A 24,707-nucleotide genomic window follows, 5' to 3' on the forward strand; every position below is an offset into this window, starting at 1 on the left:
ATAAAGTAGTACGAAATATCCTTGAAGTTTAATTTAAGTACAGTATTGAGCAAATGTACCGTTTTGTCCCACCATGACAGAAATGACAAAATAAGATTAATAAATAACCAAAGGGTCTTTTTGTTGCGAGATATAAGTGATTAATTATTTCCAGTGCATGTCACTGTGCCCAGACATAAATTAAACATGTATGTTATGCACTTGATACAGTATGCCACAGAAAAAGGTGGGGATAAATGCTGACAAAGCGTTCAATTTACTGTCACCTGAAGTATTGTATTTCTTACCCATCATTAACTGTCATTTTGTCTTGATGATCATTTCCTTAAAAACCAAGTTAATTGGTCGTAAGGTTTTAAATGGACCTTTGTATTTGTGAACAGTACTTAACCCATTCAAACAGAGAAAGAACCTGTTCCACGGGGCATGTTTGCATTCCATAAGAAATGCCATGTATAATGAGCAAAAGAGTCAGTGTGGAGAAGCTTGTGTTGTCCAGGACAGGTTCCCACATGTCTGAGGTTTCTTCACACCATGACTTCAATAACTACTCTATGTTGACTGCACACTTGAGTTTTGTTTGATCTTGTTTAAGAGAATTGGTATAAAAGTATGGATTGTGTTTAAGTGAACAGAAAAAAAAAACTAAAATAACCACAAAAATAAACAAAATACCACTTCAGGGTAATGTAAAAAGAGAGCTCACGATACCACCAGGGGGTGATGTGTCCTGCATTCCTCTTCTGCTGTTAAAATGAATGTATGCTCTATCACAGCAATGGAGGAGCACTCTCAGATTTTCCAATGAGTTGTAATGTGAATGACAGAACAGTTATTGTTCAGTAGGTGTGAACTGTACTGTAATGTCCCGGTGAGATTAGTTCAACCCGTTTGCAATACTAAATAATTCGTTATAAAAACAGGCAGGTCTATTTTTGTCCAAACAGGTCAAACTATGAGCGTAACTCAGCTGTTTGAAGAACAGGAAGTGCGACTGTAACTCATTGTCACAAACAGGAGTGGCTGCTTGGTATTTCACACACTCACCCAGTTTCTTCTCCAAGAGATGATCTGTTGCCACACACTGCAATTATTTTAGCAAAACTCATGAAATTTAATAATTTCAAAAACAGTTCTTTATTCCAGAGTTGCTCAACAGAAATATATATGACAACATTCCAGGACTTTCAAAATGTTGAGAATTCCTGCTTATACTTTACACTATGTACAAAAACTAAATACAAAATCAATTGTGCAATGTTGCCAATGTAGTAAACACCATGCTTTGTTGATCACTCACAAATCTTGTGATGGACTTTCTAGTAGCAAAAATTAAATGATGGCACCGATTCTGGCGGCATTCAAAAGCCTTTGTAAAAACGCACTTCTTTCTAAAATGTTGGTTTGTGTACTCAGCTGATGCTTTTAAGAATGAATAGGAGAAACATCCGGCAACGCCTTGAACAAACACTGCCTGCACTAGTATGGGGCTTTGGTAGCAATGAGCCAAATTAAACTGGCTCCTCTTTTAAAAAAAAAAAATCTATAGTCCATTTATTTGACATGAACATTCATGTGATTTCACACCATTGATCTAAGGCCTAAGCTTTTCAGCAGCAGCTGTGGTCAAATTAGCACAAAGAAGCAAAGTTAAAGCAGTCATGTACAACAAACTCCATCAATACACATTCATAAAACACACATAAATTAAAAGGGGAACACCACCGAATACCGGTAAGACAAGTCTGTTTACAGGTGTTGGGAAGAACCACTGCATATATATTTTTAAAAAAAAGGCTATATGAAGCCTTTTGTGGCCCCAGAGGGAGCTGTGTTAATTCTGATACTGCCTCACATGATGTCACTTGAGTCAGTTTAAAAGAAACATCTGAAAGTGTGGCATTAGAGGAAAGGCCACGAGTTCTCGGTATCTCGATCCTCCTCGAGGCTACATTAGCTACTACTGGCATAACACATACAAACCTCTGACCAAACTGCTGGCAGGCGAGTTGCATTTTGAGTAATGTAGGCTCCAGATTCTGACAAAGAAAAAAGACTATCTACAGCAATGCAGGCTGTAATTCAGTGACCATAATAAACGAAGTCCTGTAAAAGTACTATGAATTACACATCATCGAAACATCAAAATCCCGTATATGAATATCAAAAAGGCGGATGTTAAAATGGGAAAGGCGATTCTAATCAATCGAGTGTGTCCATTTAATCATCACCACCACCACCACCATCTTCCTCAAAATCATCGTCATCATCGTCGTCGTCATCATCGTCGTCGTCATCGTCCTCCTCCTCCAGGCCTTCCTCTTCCTCATCATCTCCACTGCTGGGTTCAGACTCTTCATCATCTGAACTTACAGAGTCTTTCTTCTTCTTCTTAACCAACAGATGAACGGCCTCTTCAGGTGAACTGACCCAATCCCCACAAAACAAATTAAAATCACAAACATATACACACGCAGACACAGCAATGAAGCAGGCTACTCATGAATATATGTATAGTTTGTACCCAGAATCCTTATTTTGAAACGAACCCAGCCAGAGTACCACAGAGAATTGATGTACTGCTTTCTTCCGTGGACAAAGCTGACCAAAACATCAGTTCATGAATATTTCTCCACCAAAACCAGTTCACCTGTATTCACAAGTTAAAGTGGCACAAACTATGATCAAGCAGTTGTTATTGCAGCTGCTGCTCACAGAGGAAAGGGAAGGTTTTGCCGACAGCGGACAGTAGAGAGGGTATGTCATAATTCACCACAGCAGTATCATGTATGAAGTGCTCTTTGTGCTTTTTAGGAATATAATCAATTATGTTTAATGTGATGATTTAGTTGAAGCTTAATTCTAAACCACATCACAGTTCATAAAATAATAATCAAACCAAAAGCAATTGTTCAACACTGCTGCTGTGAATTAAGGTCAATGAACAGGCTCCAAGAACAGTGTAAATCCCTCCATATTTACATTTCTTACTTGACAGTTTAAAAAACGTACAATAAAATGTTGTTAGTAATTACAATCACTACTTCTTTTGGTAAAACATATAAAAGTGTGTAAAGATGTGTCATTAGAACAAATGGGAAGGGCGGTACTTTAATCTAACACTGAAGGACACAATACTATCTGAGAGGTTCACATTGGAGGAGCAAAGATGGAAGAAAAAGATGCCTCCCCACCATAAAATGTAATTGGTCTTGTCTGGCAGAGCGGACCCAAACAGTCAATCAGACTCCACACCAGTCCCGAGAAGAAGAGGAGCTCTGGCTCTCTGGCTCTCACCACACGGTCGGGTCCTTCCACACGTTTTCCTTCGGGCGCATCTCAATGTCCGTGCTCATGTGCTTTCTCTTGTAAAACTTCACCACCACGAAGATACAGATGAGGATCAGGATTACACCACAGGCGCCTCCAACTGCCGCTGCCAGGATGACTATCTCAGAGAGGGAAGCTGGAAGCAACAAGAACCAAAATTTGTGATAACTGTGGGTGAAATCTCAATGCTTCCTGTTGGGAACTGCTTCATGCATTCTATATGCCAAGGGGCTCTTTAGCCAGCCACTGCACGCCCACCTTGACCTTCCTGCGGAACGGCCAGAGTACTACAGCAGAACAACTAAAGTGTCACCTTCTAAATACATCCAGAAAACATTGATAGTAATGACTGAATAGCAAAATGAGATAAAAGCTCAACAATTTAGAATTTTATTTTGCTGTAGTAAATGTGATGATGACGCAATGTGACAGGCGTTTCTTCCAAGCGTGCAGTGCTGCCAATCTAACCTTTGTTGACAACTTTGAGGATGATCTCTCCATTGCTGCCGTGCACATCTGGACGGTTGCGCACCTGGCAGATGTAGGTGCCATTATAGGTCGGAGGCACCTCATGCAGCGTGATGGAAACGTCCCGTCTCATGATGTCTCCTGACCACACCGCGTGGCCTTTAAAACGTCCGGTCATTGGAGGGTATGGCACCTCCTGGTAGTAAAACACCTGACACAAACACACAATACGGCAAACTTGCAAAGAGTGTAGAAGTCCAAACACATTAGCATGTATGGAAAATAATTGTTTGTAAAACACAGCTGCTGAGGGGACGTCAGCTTTTAGCTGGCTAACATAACCTTCAATCTATAATAGATGGAGTGGCAGTGACCTCTTGTTTTCTGTGCAGTGGCTACCAGGAGATACGCATATCATGTTGTATGAAAGCAAGACAAAGTAATGTACTATGTATGTGTAACCATTAGCAACAGACCAGCCACTGGCTCTTCTATTCTTTAGTCAACGAGGCATTTCTTCTTATAATTTCCTATGGATCGCTACCTCTATTTCTAAGTGTGGAGGAGCAAGCTATTAGTAATTTAAGATTGTACATCGAGAGCTGTTAAAAGAGGACATGTATTGAATGGCTTTTGTTACAAGAATGAGATAAAAACTGTGAGAATCAACACTTTTAAGGCCTTAAATCACAGGTGGACTTATTTAATAATGACATTAAAATACAATAAAAACACATTCAAAGCATTTTCATTAAAAAAAAAAAAAATTATACACACCGACTCATCCGATCCTGAATTTATGGGCCGGAAATTCCAGGACACTGTGACGGACATAGTCGACACCGGCTCCTTGGAACTGAAGGTGCACTTCAGTTTCACATTTGTCCCGTTGACCGCTTCCACCTCTTTCGTTGTGTAAATAACTATTCCACTGACATGTCGGACACCTGTGATAATGACAAACAAGTGAGAAAAAATACCCATCAACATTACCGTAACCTCGCAAACCTCCATTGACTGACTCATTCATACCACACAAGTGATAGTTTAAACTGCCCAGGTCTCTGATTTCACTCCTCAGTTTCAGAGCATTTCATTAAACCACGAAAACAAGAGCAGGGCTGTTTGCACCAAACATAGTTATCACTGCTTCTTTAACACAGCAACGTCCTTGACAGTCAAGAGCAAAGAGAAAGACTCAGATATCTGGTGGGTACTCTTTGTGGCTACAGTATAAACTGTGAGTCAGTTTCTTGTGATGACAACTGTTCACCATCTATTCTAAAGCCAGTACTTTCTGAATTACTTCACTTCAGTGCTTCAGTACAGCAAACAAGAGAGCACATAATATAATAGCTAAGCCTACTATGGGTCAAAGATTGCATGTGTGTGTGACTACAGACGTTTTAGATGCCTTAAAAACACAGAGAATATTAGGTTATCGAAAAAGAGATGGTTCCGATGTTTGTTATTCAACATCTGTTCAATAATACATCTTATTATTAGTGACATAAAAACCACAATGTTCCGTCATGTCTGACTTGAAACAAAGCATGCTACAGTAAGTTCAATTTGGCAACTGTTCATCTCCTTCAAGGGGTTTGGCGAAGTTAAATATTTGAGCTAAATCTGCATCATACTGTCAGCCAAAGTGATGAGCAGAACTGCAGACCCCTTCTGGGGATTAAAGCATTCCTTCTAGTGAACCACAGAGAAGAAGAGGACAAGAATGTTCTGTAATCCTGGACAGGGAGGGATGAAATCAAATCAGTATGACTGTAGAAGAACATTAAACTTAACAGGATGAAAGTATTTAGTGGGACATGGTCATGGTCAATTCTGTAAATGATAACCAACTGAAAGATAATAATAACAGAGGGATCCCACATACATCACATCCTTGTATGGAGCTGGCCAATGCCTTTACACCAGGATATACCAGATCAAATGAAGGAAACAGATTGTGTAATAAGTGTGCATTTTACTAATGCTACATTTGAATTACATTTATTTCAACCTGGACTGGCAAGCTTTGTTTGGAAACCATAGTTAAACCAGAGGGGTGTGTTTTATAGGCCAGGGCAAGTACAAGCACATCCAATACTATGACAAACACATGTTTTGCTAAACTCAAAGGAAAAATTCTCCAAGTTAATTTATTTTCAATCATATTTATTAGATTGAGCGGTTATATTTAATTGAAACTGAATAGACCAAATAAAATTCAACAGACAACAATCTTATCAGAAGGAACTGACATAATATGGATGAGCAGAATCAAAACTGAAAGTGGAATACATAAAATACATTCAGTAGCCATTATGTTTTATTATTAACTGTCCAACAATTAAATGTAAATTATAGCAGCAATGGCTTATGAAAAGCTTTCCAATCCTTTCCAAGGCTTTGCATGTGAATGCTGCCAATAAAAACAGGTCTGTGCTACTTGCTAGAGAAGTTATAGTCTAGTCTTCCACAGTATCTCCCTCACTGGAAAGTGTCTGGGAACATTATGATTTGTTGTGTTACAAAGCCTGCTCCACACTATCTATCCGTTGTGACGCTATACAAGTGCTTATCAGAATGGAACTATGTTGAGATATCCAGGGGAACGCTCTCATGCTAGGCGTTCTACAACTGACTGGCTTTAACTGCAAGATTAAGGCTATTTTATTTTTAAAGACGAAACACCCAGTGTAAAAACAGAGTTTGGTCAATTTTGCTTTCATACAATGTCTTCTCTCAGACTATAGGTCCAGGGTCCAAAATGCACACAGAGGTGTTTTTTTACTACCGTTTCTATTCGCGTCTGTAGATGTCTTATACTTTCTTCAAAGGCATTAGATAACCCCATTTGTATATTTAAAGATAACATTTCAGAAAACAGAAATACTAAATGAAATTGTCTTAATGTCAAATATAATCTGGGGAAATTTTATTGTAATGTCTTTTAAATCTTTCTCTTTTTTTTGCCCTAATCACACGTAGTCTCATCAAAATGTCTTTTAAGCACCTATTCTCAACAAAAATCCTCATAATCTGAGCAAGAAATCTTCACTTCACTCCAGTTTCATTCCTATCTATATTATGAAGTTGTTATACAGGAGGGATTGTTTGTTTTGTTATGGCTGTTTGTTATACCCCAAGACAACACAAGGGTTAATAGTATTTGCTGATTTGTGGAGTGCCACACAGAGTCTGCAAAAACCTTTGACACTAATAAACAAAATTAAATAACAATCCTGAACCTGGCTTTAACCTAGTTTAATATTTCTGTTCTTTAAATGTATTAAAATTAGCACATATTTAATTAGATACGTTTTGAGAACTTGTAATACAAAAAATAATTGTCTTAATGTAATAATCTATGAGGGAAGTTTAATGGTATCAACTAGTTAATTGTTTTAGCCAACTCATGTAGTGTCTCCTATTAATTTATTCAAATTTTTTAAAAACATATTGAAATCCCACACAACAATAACACTAAAATTGGCACTGAATTGTTACCTGTGTTAAAGCACCTCCAGTCCAATCAATGGACTGTGGTGGCACATTTGGGTTTCTTGTATAATTCAGAGGATGTGTTCGGATGAATTTTTGTCTTAAATTATAATTAATGCCCTCACACGACATTTTACTTCAACTACTTCTACTAAGTATGACGCTCAATACACAGTACAAACATATTGTTGACTTGTTGTAATGTGCTGAATTACAAGAGTCTGTTCTCTCACAAAAGGGTGTATCTTTCATTACTCACCGGGAGATATAGACCAGTTTTTTATGTTTTCAAACACATATCCCTACTGTCTCTTTGATAAACGGGTCTTCTAGCTTTTGCCAAAAATCAATGCCTTCGCATTTTTTAGACCTTTACAGTGTTTGAGATTTAATCAGCAGCAATTCAAGTCCTGCCTTAGTTATTTTTATTGGTTATTAAATATTGTTATAGTAAATCTGAACCCCCTTCCTTTGACATTGACAGATGTTACATTTATATATGGTGTAGAAACAGTACATTTGACTACCAGAACACTGTTGAAATTAGCTGCCTCTTTATTCAAAATGAGAACAATCCTATTATTTAAACTCCTTGCTCTGCCTCATACCTGGATTCCAACAGAGTACAGCAGTCTTTACTCAAACATAAAACTACTGCTAAACAGGTGTTTTACTGTCAGTGTTGTTCCATTATTGTCATTCAATTCAATTCAGTTTATTTTATATAGCCCAACATCACAAATACAAGTTTGCCTCGGAGGGCTTTACAATCTGTACACATGACATTCCTGTCCCGGGACCTCACATCGGATCAGGAAAAACTCCCCCAATTGATGATATATTGTGAATAAAATGCATACAATTACAAGGAGTTGTAACACAATGGTATAAAGGTATGCAGTGAGCAGTGCTGGGTCATAATTACCAGCACCCCTAAAACATCCCTCTTCAACACTATAGCTTGAGGGGACATGGCAGGCCTTTACTTTAAGCGAGTCTCTCCAGGAAGTTGTTCCAACTCACCTGGCCCTGCGAATCCTCCCAGAAGAAGCAGCGGCCATATCCGAAACATGGGATAAAACATTGATACTGCCTCAACTCCGGCGGGTTAATTCCTCAGTCAAACGTCCCTTCGTGCACTTTTATTGAGCGAAGTCATGAACGCGAATGTCGCCGCAGACTGTCGGGGTTTAATAAAGAGGCTTTCGGGAGAAACTACCTGCTCGGTGGCGGAGACGTGAGTCACTCCGCGCGCGCACACACACACCTGATGCGAGACGTTTCCTCCCTCACCTCTTGCACAACCTGTTAGCCTACCTACCTACGCAACTCGCCACTTAACACTGTGCGGCTATCAGTGCCCCACGGAGCTTTAAGGTGTGGGTTTACAAGCGCGAGCACTCGGTCTTTGGTTGATAACTTAGTTAGAACTGATAACAAACAGGGGCTCCGGTTAATCTTTAATTAAGTTAATGTTCCTGCTGACTAGTACCATCTTGCGGCCACAGTGTCGCTTCACAAAAGAAGCCAAGCACGTCGATATATGCAAGTGCTGTTATGTAAAACTGTCGGTTCCACCCCAAAACACTGAGCCCGCTGATTTCCCTCTGAATGCCTCTGAAGAAATGACAACACTCTGAATTCCTTAACTTGATAGGTGTAGGCTACTCTAAGAAAGTACTCTGTCTTACCGAAAGTACTACTCTAAGAAACACCACGAGTTACTGACATTTGTTTCGACCTACAGTGATGTCTGAAAGCTTGGACATTTAATTGTGTTAAGGTGACATGTCTCTAAAATTCACAATTATGTACTGAGATATCCCCACCTGATATGTTAAAGACAGATACAAATATGTTGCAACAACAAATTGTGTCTGATATGGATTTTCAACAGAAAGTTTTTTTTTTTTTTTTAATTACTACATGAAGTGTATCTCCCTTGTTGAAAAATGCAGAATCTATGAACAGGAAAATATTTCAAAAGTTGATCTGCTGAAAACAAGATGTCTCCTGAAGGTTTCAAGCTCAACATCACAACTTGGTTTGGAAAGTTGTTGCGATGACTTAAACTGCACAGGGGAGCTTCAACATCAAGAGAGGGAACAATAAGCAAAACCCATGTTTATGTGGATGGGACTTTAATTTAAGCACTTTCCACAAAATGTCGGACTTATTCGAATATTGCACCATAAAGACCTTTATGGTAAATTCACCTTATTCTTCCTCCGACAATACGATGCAGGTGATTTTCACAGTCCTCAAGATTTCAGACTTCAGCAAAGTCATATAACTTCCTTTTCTTAATGAGAGTGGCAACTTCAAGCAGACTCACCCACCTGGCTTCAATTGCGGCCTAACGAGTCAACTATTTGGTGACGCAAGAGAGTAAAAAGCGGAGATATTATGAAATACAAACTGAGAGAGTGGGTTAGCAGACAGTCCGACAAGTGGATGATTCAGAGTCGGGCAAGCGTGCAACAGATCACCTGCCTGTCCAGTGGGTCACAAGCAGAGTGTTCCTCGGGAGATCAGTAACCAACACCATCTCATAAACATGGAGTGTGTACAACAAAGAGCATGATGGTAAGGAGAGCACTGACACAATACTGGAGTCAAAAAACACACTGATTTGTATACCAACAGAACATTTATTTTGAAGTAAAAGTGACTTATAACCACAGTTCTACATGAGGATAGAACAAACTTACTGCTGAAACAAAATATTGTGCCAATAGGTCTCGTTATAATACGACCTCACACGCCCCTGCACCAGTCGTTAACATAGTAACCATCAGCAAGTCATATGGGAACAAACCTGCAAAGGAGAAGGAGAGAGTGAGAGAACATGATATGTCCTAATCTCCAGGAGTCTCCTCCTATTAAACCTATGGTGACAGTGGATTCCCACTCTCTGTCTCACAGAGGCCAAAGTGGAATTGTATCTAAAGAAGTTGCTGTGAATGGTCATCACACTGTTAAATACCAGTTGCAAAACTGGAACTCCAGTTACATGGTTTTGTGAATATCAAAGTGACAATAGAGATGGAAAATATCCTACTTGCGGTCTTGGATAACCGCTCCATTTCTGCCGCTTACGTCCGTTTACGTCATGGCAGGTGTCGGGACCAGGTCAGGGACACCCACCGCAGGGTGATGGAGGCGTCTTTTTCCATAGCATCCCCTGACCACACTACATGCTGCCTGAAATGCCCTTGAGATGGAGGAAGGTAAAGTAACGCACACAAAACACAGTCCCTACACAATGTATAGTAAGGATTTCAACAATAAATAACAATAAAAACATCTTTAGAACATCACCACAAAACATCTCCTGCCACATACCGTCTCCCGGATGCAGGAATGTGAAGCTCCAGGTCACTGATACAGACTTGGAAGTCACAGGAGAACTGAAACCGACTGCTTCCACCTCACCTCAAAATCTGAACCCCACTGAGTTGTCTCACCCCTAGAGCACAACAAGTTATTCATTGTTGTTATAAGTATTCAAACAAGAAAACATGTTAAAGCCAAACAGCTTTCTACAACAAGTACTAACTTGTCTTTGATATTTGGGGGATTTACTGTGCTAAAGAAACACAGAGAAAATGGCACAAGAAGCCCCACATTTCATGTGTTGCTTGTGATCCTTGGTCTGCAGTTTTACATCCATGTGAATCTGCATTGATTTTAGAATAAAGCAACAACACCAGGGACATATTCTGTTAGCTGAATTTTGGTCAGTGACCTCCTTTCATACCTGGTTAATGATTGTGTGAGTGTGTAGAGTTCTGAGGGTCACTGATCAGCCTGGGTAAAAATATATATATTTGCACACTCATGTGTAACAAATGCCTGGTGTATATTGGGATTAGTGGGACATGCTTATAGAGGCTGTGCAGTTGGGTGTTGGGGACATGCATACAGTTGTTTACGGGTACATTTTGTGTTATTAAGACATGTTGTTACTACGTTTTGAAGAAAAAAAGTGTTGCATTTGAGTGTTTAGGAACAAGTATGTTTCTTTCAGGAGGAGGGGAGATATGTATGCTATTGTATTGAGTACTTAAACAGCTCTCTATAGAAGCAGTGTTCTGGTGTATGTTTCTGGTGCTTTTATTGTGAAGGGCAAACGGAAAGAGAAGAGAAGAGGGGAGGACATTTTCTAGGTGTGTGTGTGTGTGTGTGTGTGTGTGTGTGTGTGTGTGTGTGTGTGTGTGTGTGTGTGTGTGTGTGTGTGACAAGAATTAAAGTAGTTGCCGTCTTGTGCAAACTACGGAGCTCTATCGAGTTGTTTTATTATTGTTGTAAAGTTTAGGCGCAAGATAAAACCTCGCAACATGAATTCACTTCAAACTTAATCACGGCCGTAACCAGGATTTTAGAAGTACTGACGACTCATCACGCTCAGTAGTTTTGAACAGAAACCAAGAACAAGGTCTCTAACGCCGCATTAACGCCGGGCTTTTTCTGCTTCGCTCCGAGTCCGAACTGTGGCTTGGTCACGTGACACAAGAACACCGCGTCACGTCGCCCTGGGTTTCGACGTGCTTATTTGCATATTTAATTTGTTTTTTTACAATTGTCCTACAATTTTGTCTATTCCGTCTTCTAGTATAACTTACTCAAGCAGCTAATAGCAACATGAAACAATAATGATAGAAAAAGAAAATAATAAATATGACATTATGCATCATGTAATTATGGCTAACTCGATGGTGTAGTGGTTAAGCTTGGTACACTTACATCACTACGCTTCAGCACACCTGAGAGACCCGGGCTCGCAAACCCTCGCAGTGTGTCGAGAGTGCACTATCTCGAGTTAGGTGGGTTTCCTCCCAGAGTTTCCTCCCACAAATGGACCTAGTCCAGTAATTGCCAACCAAGGGGCACTTATCAGAATTCATGTGTTTCGTTGTGCACGATTACATATGATATACGATGATGACGTAACCCCCCCAAGGCTGGTCAATTACAAAAAAACTTTTTTTCTTTTTTTTAAATGTTTTTTTTAATATATATAAAATGTGTCAGTATGCTAATTTAGAATACGTCTTAACAACTACTTGTTTGTTCGGCACATTGTTTTATGAGATTTCTCTGTAACATATCCATTTTTAATTCAGTTGTCTGAAGCATTCATTCCCTGTAGTATTTATTCTTCTTTTTGTACTTAAATATTAAGGGATGGAAATAAACTAAGTAGTTTTAATCAAGTTACACTTTCATGTGTGTGTCTCCATCCTGGTTAAATCTTGACTCAATGGTTGCTCTGTGATCTTGATCTACAGATGACAGCGTTTTCTGCCCAGTCATTGTCCTGCACTGACACTGGCACTGTCATTGAAAAAGTGAAATTGATCTTGCCTACTAATACTGAATGTATTTCATTCTGATCACATCCACACATGTGTCTACAAGAAGGGATCCAAATAAAGATTTGGAACAGAAATTAAGTTGATAGATGCAGGCGCTAGACAGGACACGCACGTGTGTGTACGTGTGTGAGAGCGTGCGCATGTGAGACAGGGGACACGAGAGACACAGGGAAGGTATACATTAAACAAATTATAATATCAAATAATTGTAATTGTGTACAATTTATATGTATTGAAATAATTCCCTACTACTGACAACAGCTACAAAAATAGTAAGATGATATTTCCAATAGTTTCGATCGATATTTCTTGTGTTTTCTACAGGGGTGTACCATAGGAATGTACAACTTTGGTTTTCCTATAGTACCGGAATGCAGCGTTTGACCTAAAATGACCATGATGCATTGCGGTCAGCTGGCACGCACCGCGGGCTCTCAGGTCGGAGATGGCCATGGTGGGTGAATTAAGATGGACCCATAGACCGGATAGGAGTCAGAGTTCACCGTCGTACAGCAAAGATGTCGGCAGGGCTGTACATAGTCAAAACCAAAGAGTACCCTCCATCTAAGAGGTATTTCCCCCATCGCTGGTGTCTGAGACCCACTTTACGTTTCTCAAATAATGGAGACAAACTTGTCGTTTGGGAATCCGAAGTAAAATGTTTTAGGCTGTAAAGTCTTTTGTCGCACTTTCAAAACATCACCCATGATTCATTGCGGGTTGAGCCAAATGTTTCTGTTGCCCTGGGGCTTATCTTTCAGGAAATGGCACCTAGAAGCTGTCAGTCTGAACAACCTCCACGCATTACTCAAGGCAGCCATAATTTTAGTGTATGGTGCAGATTATTAGCAGGGGTTTATTTATGGCCGTTATATTCCAAGTTTGGTACGTACGCAGCCATAAAGGAATGGCTTCCCGACAGGCAAAGCTCAGGGAAAAAAATCCCCACTCAGCTTTAGCTCACTGACTGCAGTGCCCTCCAACGGTGTTATGTCTAATGGCGTCACTTCGGCTCTCTCCCCATTACAGACGCTCCGTAGTTTGCCTTCTTGACACACCTTTTGTTGTCTCATCGAGCTAGAGTCGGCCAGGGTTGCTAGCGAGCATCACCAGCCTCAACTAACGTTACATGAAGTTTGGGGGAAAAGAGTAACTCCGAAGCCGTGGGAGACACGAAGTGACGGCCGACACCCTGCCAGGTAGCTTCCCTTGTAAATAAAGAACAACATAATTTCTGTAAATCTTCATATTTTCATAATTACATGCAAAATATGACGTATTTACGCGAGATGCAGCCATAACAGCATCTCCACTGTTTAGCAGGCTAGCTAGCTAACGAGCTAATGTCAGACAAACAGTAACCTATCGGGATTAATGCGATCTGCTTTGTGATCCATAAGCACCCGTTTTGAAAGCGAAAGTAGCCTTTATCCGTATTAATTGGGTCAGTCTGTCTGATGCTGCTGCAGCACAGCGATGGTTTCTGCTAGCTGGTCCTGAGGCTTTCCTCTTTTGACTTTCGCACCAAACTAAAACAATACGATCCCTTCATCGTTTCACAAGAAGCGGCATGTGTAATGCGTCTATGTATTAGCTGTATGGCTGTTTTATTGATGCATGAATAAGAGGTGGTGTCTCCTGTAGGATGAGTGGTGATGCTATGAACCCAGCTACAGTGGCTCAGCCAGGTGAGGATGTACACGGAGATGACCGGTGGATGTCACAGGTATGTGTTTTTGTTTATATTATTTCTCAAAAGGTTTGACTTATTCTTGGACTTACCCATGTCTTTCCGTTTATATATTAGTGTTTTAATCAACACAAACAACTGTGCCTACAGGTAAATGATTGTTTTATGGTCAGCTGCACGTTTTATACAGCATTAACAACGCATTAACTATTGCATTTGATTCCTACCATTAATGGTCATGATTGTGGCTGGAGGCTTGGTCTGTGCAATATCATAAGGTGATGCTTTGACGGTATATCTCCATAATATAGTGACACGTGTGAGGTAAAGGTTGATGAATCTATTCCCAAGACCTGTATTTCTTTCAGAGCACCACTTTATCTCGCTCCTTGTTTAGTGATACCTCCTGATAGGTGAACTCGAGGTTAATCCTCCAAAACTAATAGGACTAAGACCGTCTGCTTTCCTCCAAGCTCTCTGTCAGATGGGGCACCAGACGTGTCTTGTTGTGTGATGAGCTTGCAGGATTTTGTCTGACTCTGAAGGCTCCTAAGATTTAGAAAACTCATAACACAGAGGTGTTAACTCAGACTGAAATGCCTGCTAATTGGACAATTGGACAGGATTCAAGTGATTGCTTTGTGTGAATGAAATGCAATTTGTATTTTTTTTTTTTTACAGCACATCAGATTTGTGCAGGAGTGTAAGGATGCTGAACCAGACGTGCTTTTTATAGGCGATTCTATGATACAACTAATGCAGCAGTATGAGGTGAGACAACATATTAATATCCAAACCTGTTTATTTGACTTCTCACATAGCACTAGCATCTTAATTTAATTTCTTTCTAAATCGCAAGATTATTACACAATACTCGAGAGACAGTGTAAATGTACATACGTTTAATGTTGCCTCAATACTGTTCTTATATTGGTGCGCGTGTTGTTGTAATGTACTGATCAGCATGCTTTGCTTAGCATCTATGAGTTATTTGATATTAGTCACCAATGTCAGAAATTCGTATATGAAATGCACATTCCTGGTTTCCTTTCCACAGGTCTGGAGGGAGGTGTTCTCGCCTCTTCATGCGCTCAACTTTGGCATTGGAGGGGACACCACCTGTAATGTGCTGTGGAGGCTACAGAATGGAGAGCTGCAAAACATCCGCCCCAAGGTGAGCTGAGCCTAATAAGATCTTCAGAGAAAGACAGTCTGGCGACGGGTCTGTTGTATCATCCTAACTGTGCTTATTGAGTGCTTATTGAACAGCTTGCATTGCTCACCCATCACCCATATATCAATCCATGAGAACTCATTCTGTCAAATATATATATATATCTCCTTCTTTATATATATGCATGTATATATCTATCAACAAAGCGTCTGTCTGTGGTCTTCTCCAGGTGGTGGTGTTGTGGGTGGGAACCAACAATTACGAACACACAGCAGAGCAAGTTGCAGGAGGAGTTCTTGCTATTGCGCAGCTGCTCACCTCCCGCCTCCCCAAGGCAAAGGTAGTTGTACTGGTAAGTAGTTAGTTAAATGCCTTGTCCTTTGTTGCAACTAGTTTGTTTTGAACAAGTATGTTGACATGAAACACTGGCATGTTGGGATTAGTCAAGTACCTTTTTAATGTGATGAACGTTGCATGATATAGATACAAAATAACCAAACATAATTAAAAAAACTGATGTTGGTGATCCTCACAAGTCGCCAGCTTTCAATTGTGTTATTCCTGCTCTCTGTTAACGAATATGCAGATACCTGTCAAAAAGCGATATAATATTCTTGTATATAATATTTATATCTGTGTAATTAGTTCAAGGTGTTATTTCTCCAATGGTTATTAAAAATGTGCAGTGAAATACAGTGGCATACAGTTGAGACTATGCTAAAAGGCTAATGTGTGATAATAACAATAATTAGAATAAGAGAACAAATAATTAATAATATAAATGGTAAAAAAAAATGCAAAGATGTGTTCTACATATCTTTAAAATATAAGTGTATGTAGATCATCAGTATTGTTTGTGTATCAGCGGGCCTTGCAGGCTGTCCCTGCCTCTGGCTTTCAATGAGAAATGCTCACGTTTTAGAGAGTCAAATTGATGCTCTCTTAACCCATTCTAAAGGAAAAACAACTTCCTAAAATACAAAAGATCAAGATTTAACTCAACACATGAATTTAAATACACAACTCAGAACTATTTTTGTGTCCCTCAGGGTTTGTTGCCTCGGGGTGAGCTACCCAACCCACTGAGGCAGAAGAACGCGGCGGTGAACGACTTCCTGCGCTCCTGGCTGCCCCGCCTGGGCCAGGCTCTGCTCCTGGACGTGAGCGGGGGCTTCGTTCACTCTGATGGAGCCATCGGCCAACAGGACATGTTTGACTTCCTCCACCTAACGTCGACCGGTTACCGCACCATGGCGAAGCCCCTCAATGACCTGCTGCTGCAGATACTGGACGAGGCACCAGAGCAGAGGCGGGTGTCGCTGGTTTGAGGGCCGTGGCCGAGCAGCACGTCTATCCAGAGGCATGTCTCACCCGCTGCTGTGGAGACGGGGTGAGACATGTCCCTGGTATCTGGAGGAGGAAGGGCTCACCCCGATGTGAGTGGGCCCAGGAGAGGTGTGGGATCCCATTCATGAGCGGAGGGTGCTGAAGAGGAGGAGAGACCTCACTACAGACGTAGACACTGTGATTGCAATAGTAACTTCTATTGCAAAATTATTTACAAAGTCAGACTTCTCTGAATCACAGACAGATATTCTGAGATCAAGTGGGACTGCAGTGGCAAACACACATACACACACACAGATGAATCTTGGCCTGTGGATAAAATGACTGTTTACCTCAGTCATCGGTGCCACGGAAACATGATACAAATAGAAAAACAATCTAGTTTCTTCCTCCGCGTTTTGTTTGATCAGCAAAACGGTTAGCTGTCCAGTGCACAGCATATTCGCAGTAGGCAGAACGTTATCCAACATTGAGCAGTGGTTCCCAACCCTGAGTCGGTCGCCCCTTGGGTGTCACATGTACAATTATAACTTTAAAGGGATAAAAGAAGGAAAAAAAATGATATTGCACAAAATGTGCTGCTTATCTAGCTCATAAAACGGAATACTTCCACCTCCTTAAGGCCAAATTGATGCAATCTTTGGTGGCATTGTTTCACTTGTCAAAAAGGTTGAGAACCATTGCTGAGATGTATTGTAGTGAGCAGTATTGAAAAAAAAAACATCTCTCAGTATTAGACGATTTTGCTGAAAGCATAATCCAATGAAGCAAATGTCATGTAAAATAATTACACACATTTATTCTGATAGAGTTTTGTCTGTCCAGTTGTTCATGCGTGCTATTTCATATACAGGAGCACTTAGTTAAATGTTCACTTTTGAACTCGGGTGTAACTAATTAGTTGTCTTTTTAGATGGCTGATCAACATAAAATAGATTAATGTATATCTGGAGAGTTAACTACTTTTCCGCAAACCACACACACTGCTAATCACTACTTCATCCTTGTGTCACCTAAAATCATCACTGTGCTAAATGTTCAACTGAATCCTAACGTTATAGGCTGCATGCTTGTTAAAATCACGTATTCAAACATAGTCGTTAGTGATGTGAGGCTGTTGAAACACTCCCGACCCTGCTGCTTTGATGTGAAAACACGTCTGTCACACCCGGCGAGTGTATTTACATTTTACTTGTAGAATTACATTTCACTATTTGTGTTCAGATACATTTACTGTGATTATTCAAAAAACATTTTGACTGTTAACTGGGTGTCTATCTCTTGAAGGACATTGTTGAATAGAAACAAATATGTCAATGACATTGTGTGTGCACCGTTTTTCAGTCGTGCTGCACTTAGTAAAGCACTTGATTTAGTTTTTCACAACATACAAAACAGGAGAGACTTCAGCTCCAGTACTCCTTTCACTTCACCTTAGTGACCACAACACGAGTTATTCCTCATAAAAATACAGATTTCATTTGGGATATTCCTTTCTGCGTCTGTATCTCACACTGTGACTAGCGCAGTCTCCCTCTCCCTCCTAAATACATGGATATACAGTATTCTCTCTTAAAAGCCCACTATGCCGTTTCTCACCTTTTTTATTTCTCTCCTTGTCGTATTTGTGTTTGACTCTCACCCATCCCCTGCCGGGGCCCTGACATCTCTATGTGGTGTAGTTACTGAATATATTTTTGAATAAAAAGTAGCCACATGGTTAAGCTACTGATGACGGCTATACTGAATATTGTCACGCTAAATGCTAAAAAGCAAACACAGGTCATGTAAAGAAAAGCGTTGTCTGTGAGCTTCTACTGTCGCGTAGTTATTTCTTCTGTTCAAATTGTGGCCGAGAGTCTCTTGTCGAGCGTCGACATTCTCCGACATTACTGCTGTCTTAAGCTCTGCACATTTGCGTGCTGTATATAAATAGTGTATGTGTGTGTGCGCCTTATGTGTTGATGGGGACGGTTGTCTACAGTGTGTCTGGTCCTGGATCAGTTGGACGAATGAGTGTGGAGAAGTGACCCCGGCTGTATATAAGACGTGTGAAGCTCGAGGAAGTGATGCTTGAAGGGGGTTCCGATTGTGGGAGTGCGTGTTTGGTGCGATACAGCATTTGCACTCTTTTGGCTCGTTGTCACGTTATTGAGGTAAAGCATTCCAATAAAAAAACAAAGAAGGATCTAATCACGTGTTGGGAGTGTTTTTTTTTAAAAAAAATTTTTCTTTCCACTTTTTTTTTTTATCCTAATTTTGCTATTATCAAAATCTATTACTTGTGATGAGTGATCGCATTAGAATTTTCAAGATTCACAAATCTCTGAGGTTCTGAAATCAAGGATTGTGATTTGCAGCACTGAGTTACACACTCGCCAGCAGAGGGAGCCATTTTATCAGACAACTGTCAGAATGAGCCCAACAAGCCTCACTGCTGCCTCCACGCCTCTTCTCCTTCAGTCAGAGTCCCTTACTGCCTAAATAATTTGCTTTTCTCAAATGCATCTCTCTAATGTTATAATTCCCCAACAGAACTTAGAGACTTGTTTCAAAACGCCCTCATTAAAGATGTAGTTAGGCGTGCTGGAGTGTATGTGATAGTTATAGTATAATACCTAGTTAATAAACCATTACCTCACTTTTAATGTCGCTCTTGTTAATTTTAACTGTGACCCAAAACTGTCCCAGCTTAGCAAAAATAGTCGGTCCATTTGGAGGCCGGTACCGCAGGCTGTCGACGGAGTGTGAAGTTTGATGCACTGTTAACACATCGAGCTCGAGCCCAGAACTAAACACTTACTGGCTGGATTCACATTACGAGCTCACGTGCCTGACACAGTAATGACTGAGGAGTCAAAGCTGGTATTTTTACTAGTTTTTCCATCTCAGAGTTGGGATGCTGTAAAACTGGAGGAACGTAATCCGTATGTCACATAAATTTGCATTACTGAAACGGTACAACGTTGAAAGGCACTTTAAACGTCCAGTGAAATCAGAAACAAACACTCTGCCCACATTTGCATTTCCATCTGAACCGCATATGTTTAGACTGCCAGCGATCCACATCGAATAATGTTTTTAAAAGTCTTAAAACTGGCCATGTCGATTCTAGATAAATATGACATGCTTCGTCTATCACCACACAGTTTGAATGGGAAATGATAACTTTCTAATCCCAAAAGGCATACACACTGACAGATGTGTCAACAGCAAGTTGTCAACGCCCTGATAAAATCTATATCTGGCCTTGTGCTGCTCTATTGGCCTGTTGAAAGTGTCTTTTGTTCAGGACTCACAAGCTGGCCAGTGTTGGGCATCTGTAACACAACATCTGTGAACAGGAATATACACTCCCCTAAAGGATTATTAGGAACACCTGTTAAATTTCTCATTAATGCAATTATCTAATCAACCAATCACATGGCAGTTGCTTCAATGCATTTAGGGGTGTGGTCCTGGTCAAGACAATCTCCTGAACTCCAAACTGAATGTCAGAATGGGAAAGAAAGGTGATTTAAGCAATTTTGAGCGTGGCATGGTTGTTGATGTTGTACTAAAATGGCCCCCACAGTCACCAGATCTCAACCCAATAGAGCATCTTTGGGATGTGGTGGAACGGGAGCTTCGTGCCCTGGATGTGCATCCCACAAATCTCCATCAACTGCAAGATGCTATCCTATCAATATGGGCCAACATTTCTAAAGAATGCTTTCAGCACCTTGTTGAATCAATGCCACGTAGAATTAAGGCAGTTCTGAAGGCAAAAGGGGGTCAAACACAGTATTAGTATGGTGTTCCTAATAATCCTTTAGGTGAGTGTATGTAGAAACACACTCTCACCTATCAGCGGGTCACTTAATGCTATACTAATACTTAACAATAAAGCACAAACAAGCGCTGTTCACAATGCTGGTGTACTTTGACTTGATATCCGCTGTGGAAATAATTTTCCACAAAATCAAATGTACTTAATACATTTCCCTCACTGTGTGTTGATTTACTTTGATCACAATGTGATGCATTACATTAAGCTGATGCTTTCATCCAAAGTGACTTAGATTTTTTGCTCTATACACCTTAGGCACAGCAGCAGGGGTTAAGTGTCTTGCTCAAGGACACATCAACATGGACTAGCAGAGCTGGGGCACGAACCACCAACCCTCTGATTGAAAGACAGGCATGCTAACCACTTAACAGATGCCTTTTATGATTGCTATCAGATTTCATAAATGATGAGCGATGTATGTGCATATGTGTGCCACTGCCATGTGCTGTGAACTTTGTTTCCTGGTCAAAAGTTAAACCAAGTCCACATGTTTTAACTTCACAATCACATTATGTAATTTCAAGGGAAATTAAATACAGAAGTTGTAGTCATCACATAAGCAGAAGTTTAGATCCCCTCACTCCTTAAATAAATTGTGCCATTTTAATTTGTATACAGAGCAATTATTTGACATCAGAAAGCTGCATTTGCTGCCCCTCATCAAGAGGCTGAAAATTATTTATTAGGCGCCTGAAAAAAGCATCTAGTAACCAGGATCAGCCAGGCAAGAGCCCTCACGAGCACAGTGTAATGCAGTAAAGTACTTGAGAGCTTGTGGGGATTTGTTATTTTATATATTTTAACTGATATGAAGTGAAACAAGTAAATCATTTAAATGTGATAACGATGAATGTGCAGCACACTCGGGCGCTAGCATTAACATGTTGAACCAAGTCATTAGTTCTGAATATTTAAAATAAATAATTTTCAGAATAATTCAGTTGCTATTGAGTACACTCAATCGTGTAAGAGGCCTTTTCATAAATCAACAGCAAAAAGGTTATCCTGCCCATGATATTACATGACTGCGACTCGCATGTCGTTCACTGAGGAACTCCTCCTCTTCTGCGCAAAGCCCTTCACAGCCTCACTGCAGCAGGTATGGACCGCCACGATTGGTTGATCAGTCTCTAAATTGCAGCTCAAAGTCAAGCGAAAATGATTTTTTTTGGCACCAGGCCAAGTGAGCTTTGAGGATTGAAGTGAAAACGTGGATAATATTGAGCTTTTAACTCGTCGCTCAGACTCAACAGCTTTGTCCTCGTCTCATGGCGTTTTGAATGGCGGATTCAGATCTCAGTATTTGGCCTCAAACCAAAAGTGTAGAGGGGAAACATCTGCTTCCTGACTCAGATTACCCACCATTTACACCTGATACTCCTGTGACCTACCTTTCTCACCCTTTTATCTTTCAATGCAGCCGCTGAGAAAGCTGACACATGTAGGTCACACCACTGTACCTTCCTTTGGGGTTCCCGCATCAAAAATATTCACGCCAATGAGTCAGTCACACACACACACACACACACACACACACACACACTCAGTCTGCATGTTAACCTCAATCTGGAGGCAATGGTTATCGTAAGTGATGTGATGCTTAACCATAATGAGTCTCTAAACCTGAAGTCTCCCGCTAAGGGCCTCTCTATTTCATAAACACAGTTGCTTGTCTCCATCTTGATAACCACACTCGAGCAGAGAGCATCTCCGCCGTGAATCACAGCTCTATGAAACCACATTGGAAGGCAAGTGAGCGGTGATTACAATGCAAATATTACAACCAATGTTGTTCATAGTTTGCCACAACTGTCAAAAGAGCAGTTTTACCTCCGTCGAGGCTTGTGTAGCACCATCTCTATATCTCACTGGAACAGGGCAGAAGAACTCCAGAGGGTCTTTCTACTTTGTGAACAAGTCATCAAAATCCATTTATACCCATTGATTTTTTTTGCGCTACACCTCTCCATGATTGACTTGGTCCTTAAGCTAATACAGTAGGTCTCGGGTCAGGGTCAGGGTCAGGCCGTCCTTTTTACTTCCCCAGCCGTTCGCCCTCAGGGCAATCATTTCTTGACTGCTGCCTTTTGTGGCGTCACTTAATGACCTCGCACTGACATCGCCCTGCTGCACACAAACCAAAGCAGGCTAACGTTGCGGTTGCTGTAAAATTAATGCCTGAATGTTTGCCGTTTCAATGTAGTTCAAAGCGAAATACTTGGTTAGACATGCTGCCTATTCGAGGTCCACAGCCAATCACTGTGTATTCATCAGGCTGTTTTTCTCAACACTATTCAAACTGCTAAAAATCAGTTTCTCTCATATTCTCACTTTAATTTTTAAGGTATATGTACAAGCATTGTGACTTTTGAAAAGGGGGTGTCTCTCATAGCCTCAGGCCTCTTTCATACAAACCATACTTATCGACAAAGAAAATTCTAATGTGATTTTCTTCTCATCTGTGGAAAGACCTCTATTGCAGGAAGAGATTAGTTTTGTCAAAATGAAATATAAATAGAGATGGATGTTAAGACGTGTGACATTTAAATCTACAAACAATCTCTGTAATAGAACACTTGGCCTGCTCTTGGTAAAAGGTGTAAAGGTGTAAATCAGGGAAAAGCTCTTTGTGCCTGAAGAGGTGATACGAATGAGGCTGAACTTGTTATGGTCATGCCATAACTCAAGCTTTCCTGGAGTTTTCCTTGGCTTCCAGCTTCACCCTGCTCACAGTCCGGTCTGCAATCAGCAATCAGCACACCGGTCGCCAGTCGGCTCATCAGCGCTGCAGAGTATATACCCGATACCAGATTGTTGTCAGCTCTCCAGTGGGAAACATCTGACGGCTGAACTAAATCAGTTTGACCGTGCCGAGAACGACACAGTGACGCATTTTCTGATTTGACGCCATTTTTGTCACTTGATGTAAACTGGAGCATTTGTTATAAAATGATTGCCGCTATTGTTCTTCCAGGGAGGACAGTCTCGCCGGTTATGTTGCAGGCAAAGCCAGAAAGAAGCACAGATGCCAAGTCAGATTTCTACAGTAGCGGGTGGCAGATTCTTTCACTCAGATGTTCTAATCAGTGACCTTCTTACCATCTTCACTAACCATAGCATTAGTTCTTGCTCACAATCAGACTGAAAGTTCTTTTCATTTACTTGAGTCTTGAGATCTGGATCAGGCTACTTTAGTTCACCTCGACTGGGTCAGATCTGGGCCTTAAACAATTTAGCATTATTTTGTATGGTGGCGCCAAAAGGTTGTGGTGCATACGATGATAAGAAAACTTCTCTTGTGCTTTTTTTTTCTTCAGTTGTGCAACATTGCATCCTTCCTCTTGAGACACAACTGAAAACTAATTAAGAACTTGGAAATTACCTTCGGGTGTTAATGGAGTCCGCACTCTCCTGAAGCATGGCTGTATTGTAAGAACTCGATAGCGGACCCAAAGATGGCGCCTATTCAGTTAAATGACAATTCCTCACCTGGCCCACTGAATATGTACTAGTGTTTCTCCCGCTGGCTCCACCTCAGCCATGTATATTTACATTGTAATGACGTCACAAAGTTTTACAGATATAACATTTCCATGGATCAAAAATGCATAACAGAAAGTCAAGTGGGATGTTGGCAATTCGAGGTACCTTGTTAATTATTGAGAAACGTTTTTTTGGGGGGCAGGTGCCAGATCCAGTTCTTATTTTACATCCATGTACTGGAGCCACTGGACCAGTGAGGCCTCCACAAGCTAGTTTTGCTCAATAGTGGTAGAACAATGTGGTAAATCAGCTTCCCCATTCATATTTTTACAGACAGTCTGAGGATTTAAACTGGCATCTCTCCAGTCATAAGGCAGCTTCTTTAACCTTGAGGCTAATCGTCGGCCCTGTTATGCCCCTTTATGGCAGCAAAGTGCATTCCTCTGCAGTGAGCCCGCCCGCTGGTGTGTTGGTGTTTCCACGCTTTCATTAAAGCCCTGATGGAAT

The 24,707-nt window shown here is 40.7% G+C and overlaps 2 protein-coding genes across 2 annotated transcripts; one reads left to right on the forward strand and one right to left on the reverse strand.

The window, feature by feature from the left end:
* Window positions 1-1,118: 1,118 nt before the first annotated feature.
* Window positions 1,119-8,403, reverse strand: LOC306733139 (myelin protein zero-like protein 2). Its single transcript, XM_079214334.1, has 5 exons — window positions 8,323-8,403; window positions 4,576-4,745; window positions 3,799-4,009; window positions 3,298-3,466; window positions 1,119-2,425 (listed from the first exon to the last, which is right to left on the reverse strand). The coding sequence occupies exons 1-5, from the start codon at window positions 8,381-8,383 to the stop codon at window positions 2,221-2,223; spliced, it is 816 nt and encodes a 271-aa protein (XP_079070460.1). The 5' UTR covers window positions 8,384-8,403; the 3' UTR covers window positions 1,119-2,220.
* Window positions 8,404-13,827: 5,424 nt separating this feature from the next.
* pafah1b2 (platelet-activating factor acetylhydrolase 1b, catalytic subunit 2) lies at window positions 13,828-16,869 on the forward strand (the record flags this gene model as incomplete). The annotated part of the gene is made up of 6 exons (XM_079238084.1): window positions 13,828-13,876; window positions 14,322-14,403; window positions 15,049-15,138; window positions 15,425-15,541; window positions 15,771-15,893; window positions 16,591-16,869. Exons 2-6 carry the CDS (start codon window positions 14,323-14,325, stop codon window positions 16,867-16,869), a joined length of 690 nt encoding a protein of 229 aa, XP_079094210.1. The 5' UTR covers window positions 13,828-13,876; window position 14,322.
* Window positions 16,870-24,707: the final 7,838 nt, after the last annotated feature.

The sequence above is a fragment of the Taurulus bubalis genome (genome assembly GCF_910589615.1).
Source record: "Taurulus bubalis genome assembly, chromosome: 2".
Lineage (NCBI taxonomy): Eukaryota > Metazoa > Chordata > Actinopteri > Perciformes > Cottidae > Taurulus > Taurulus bubalis.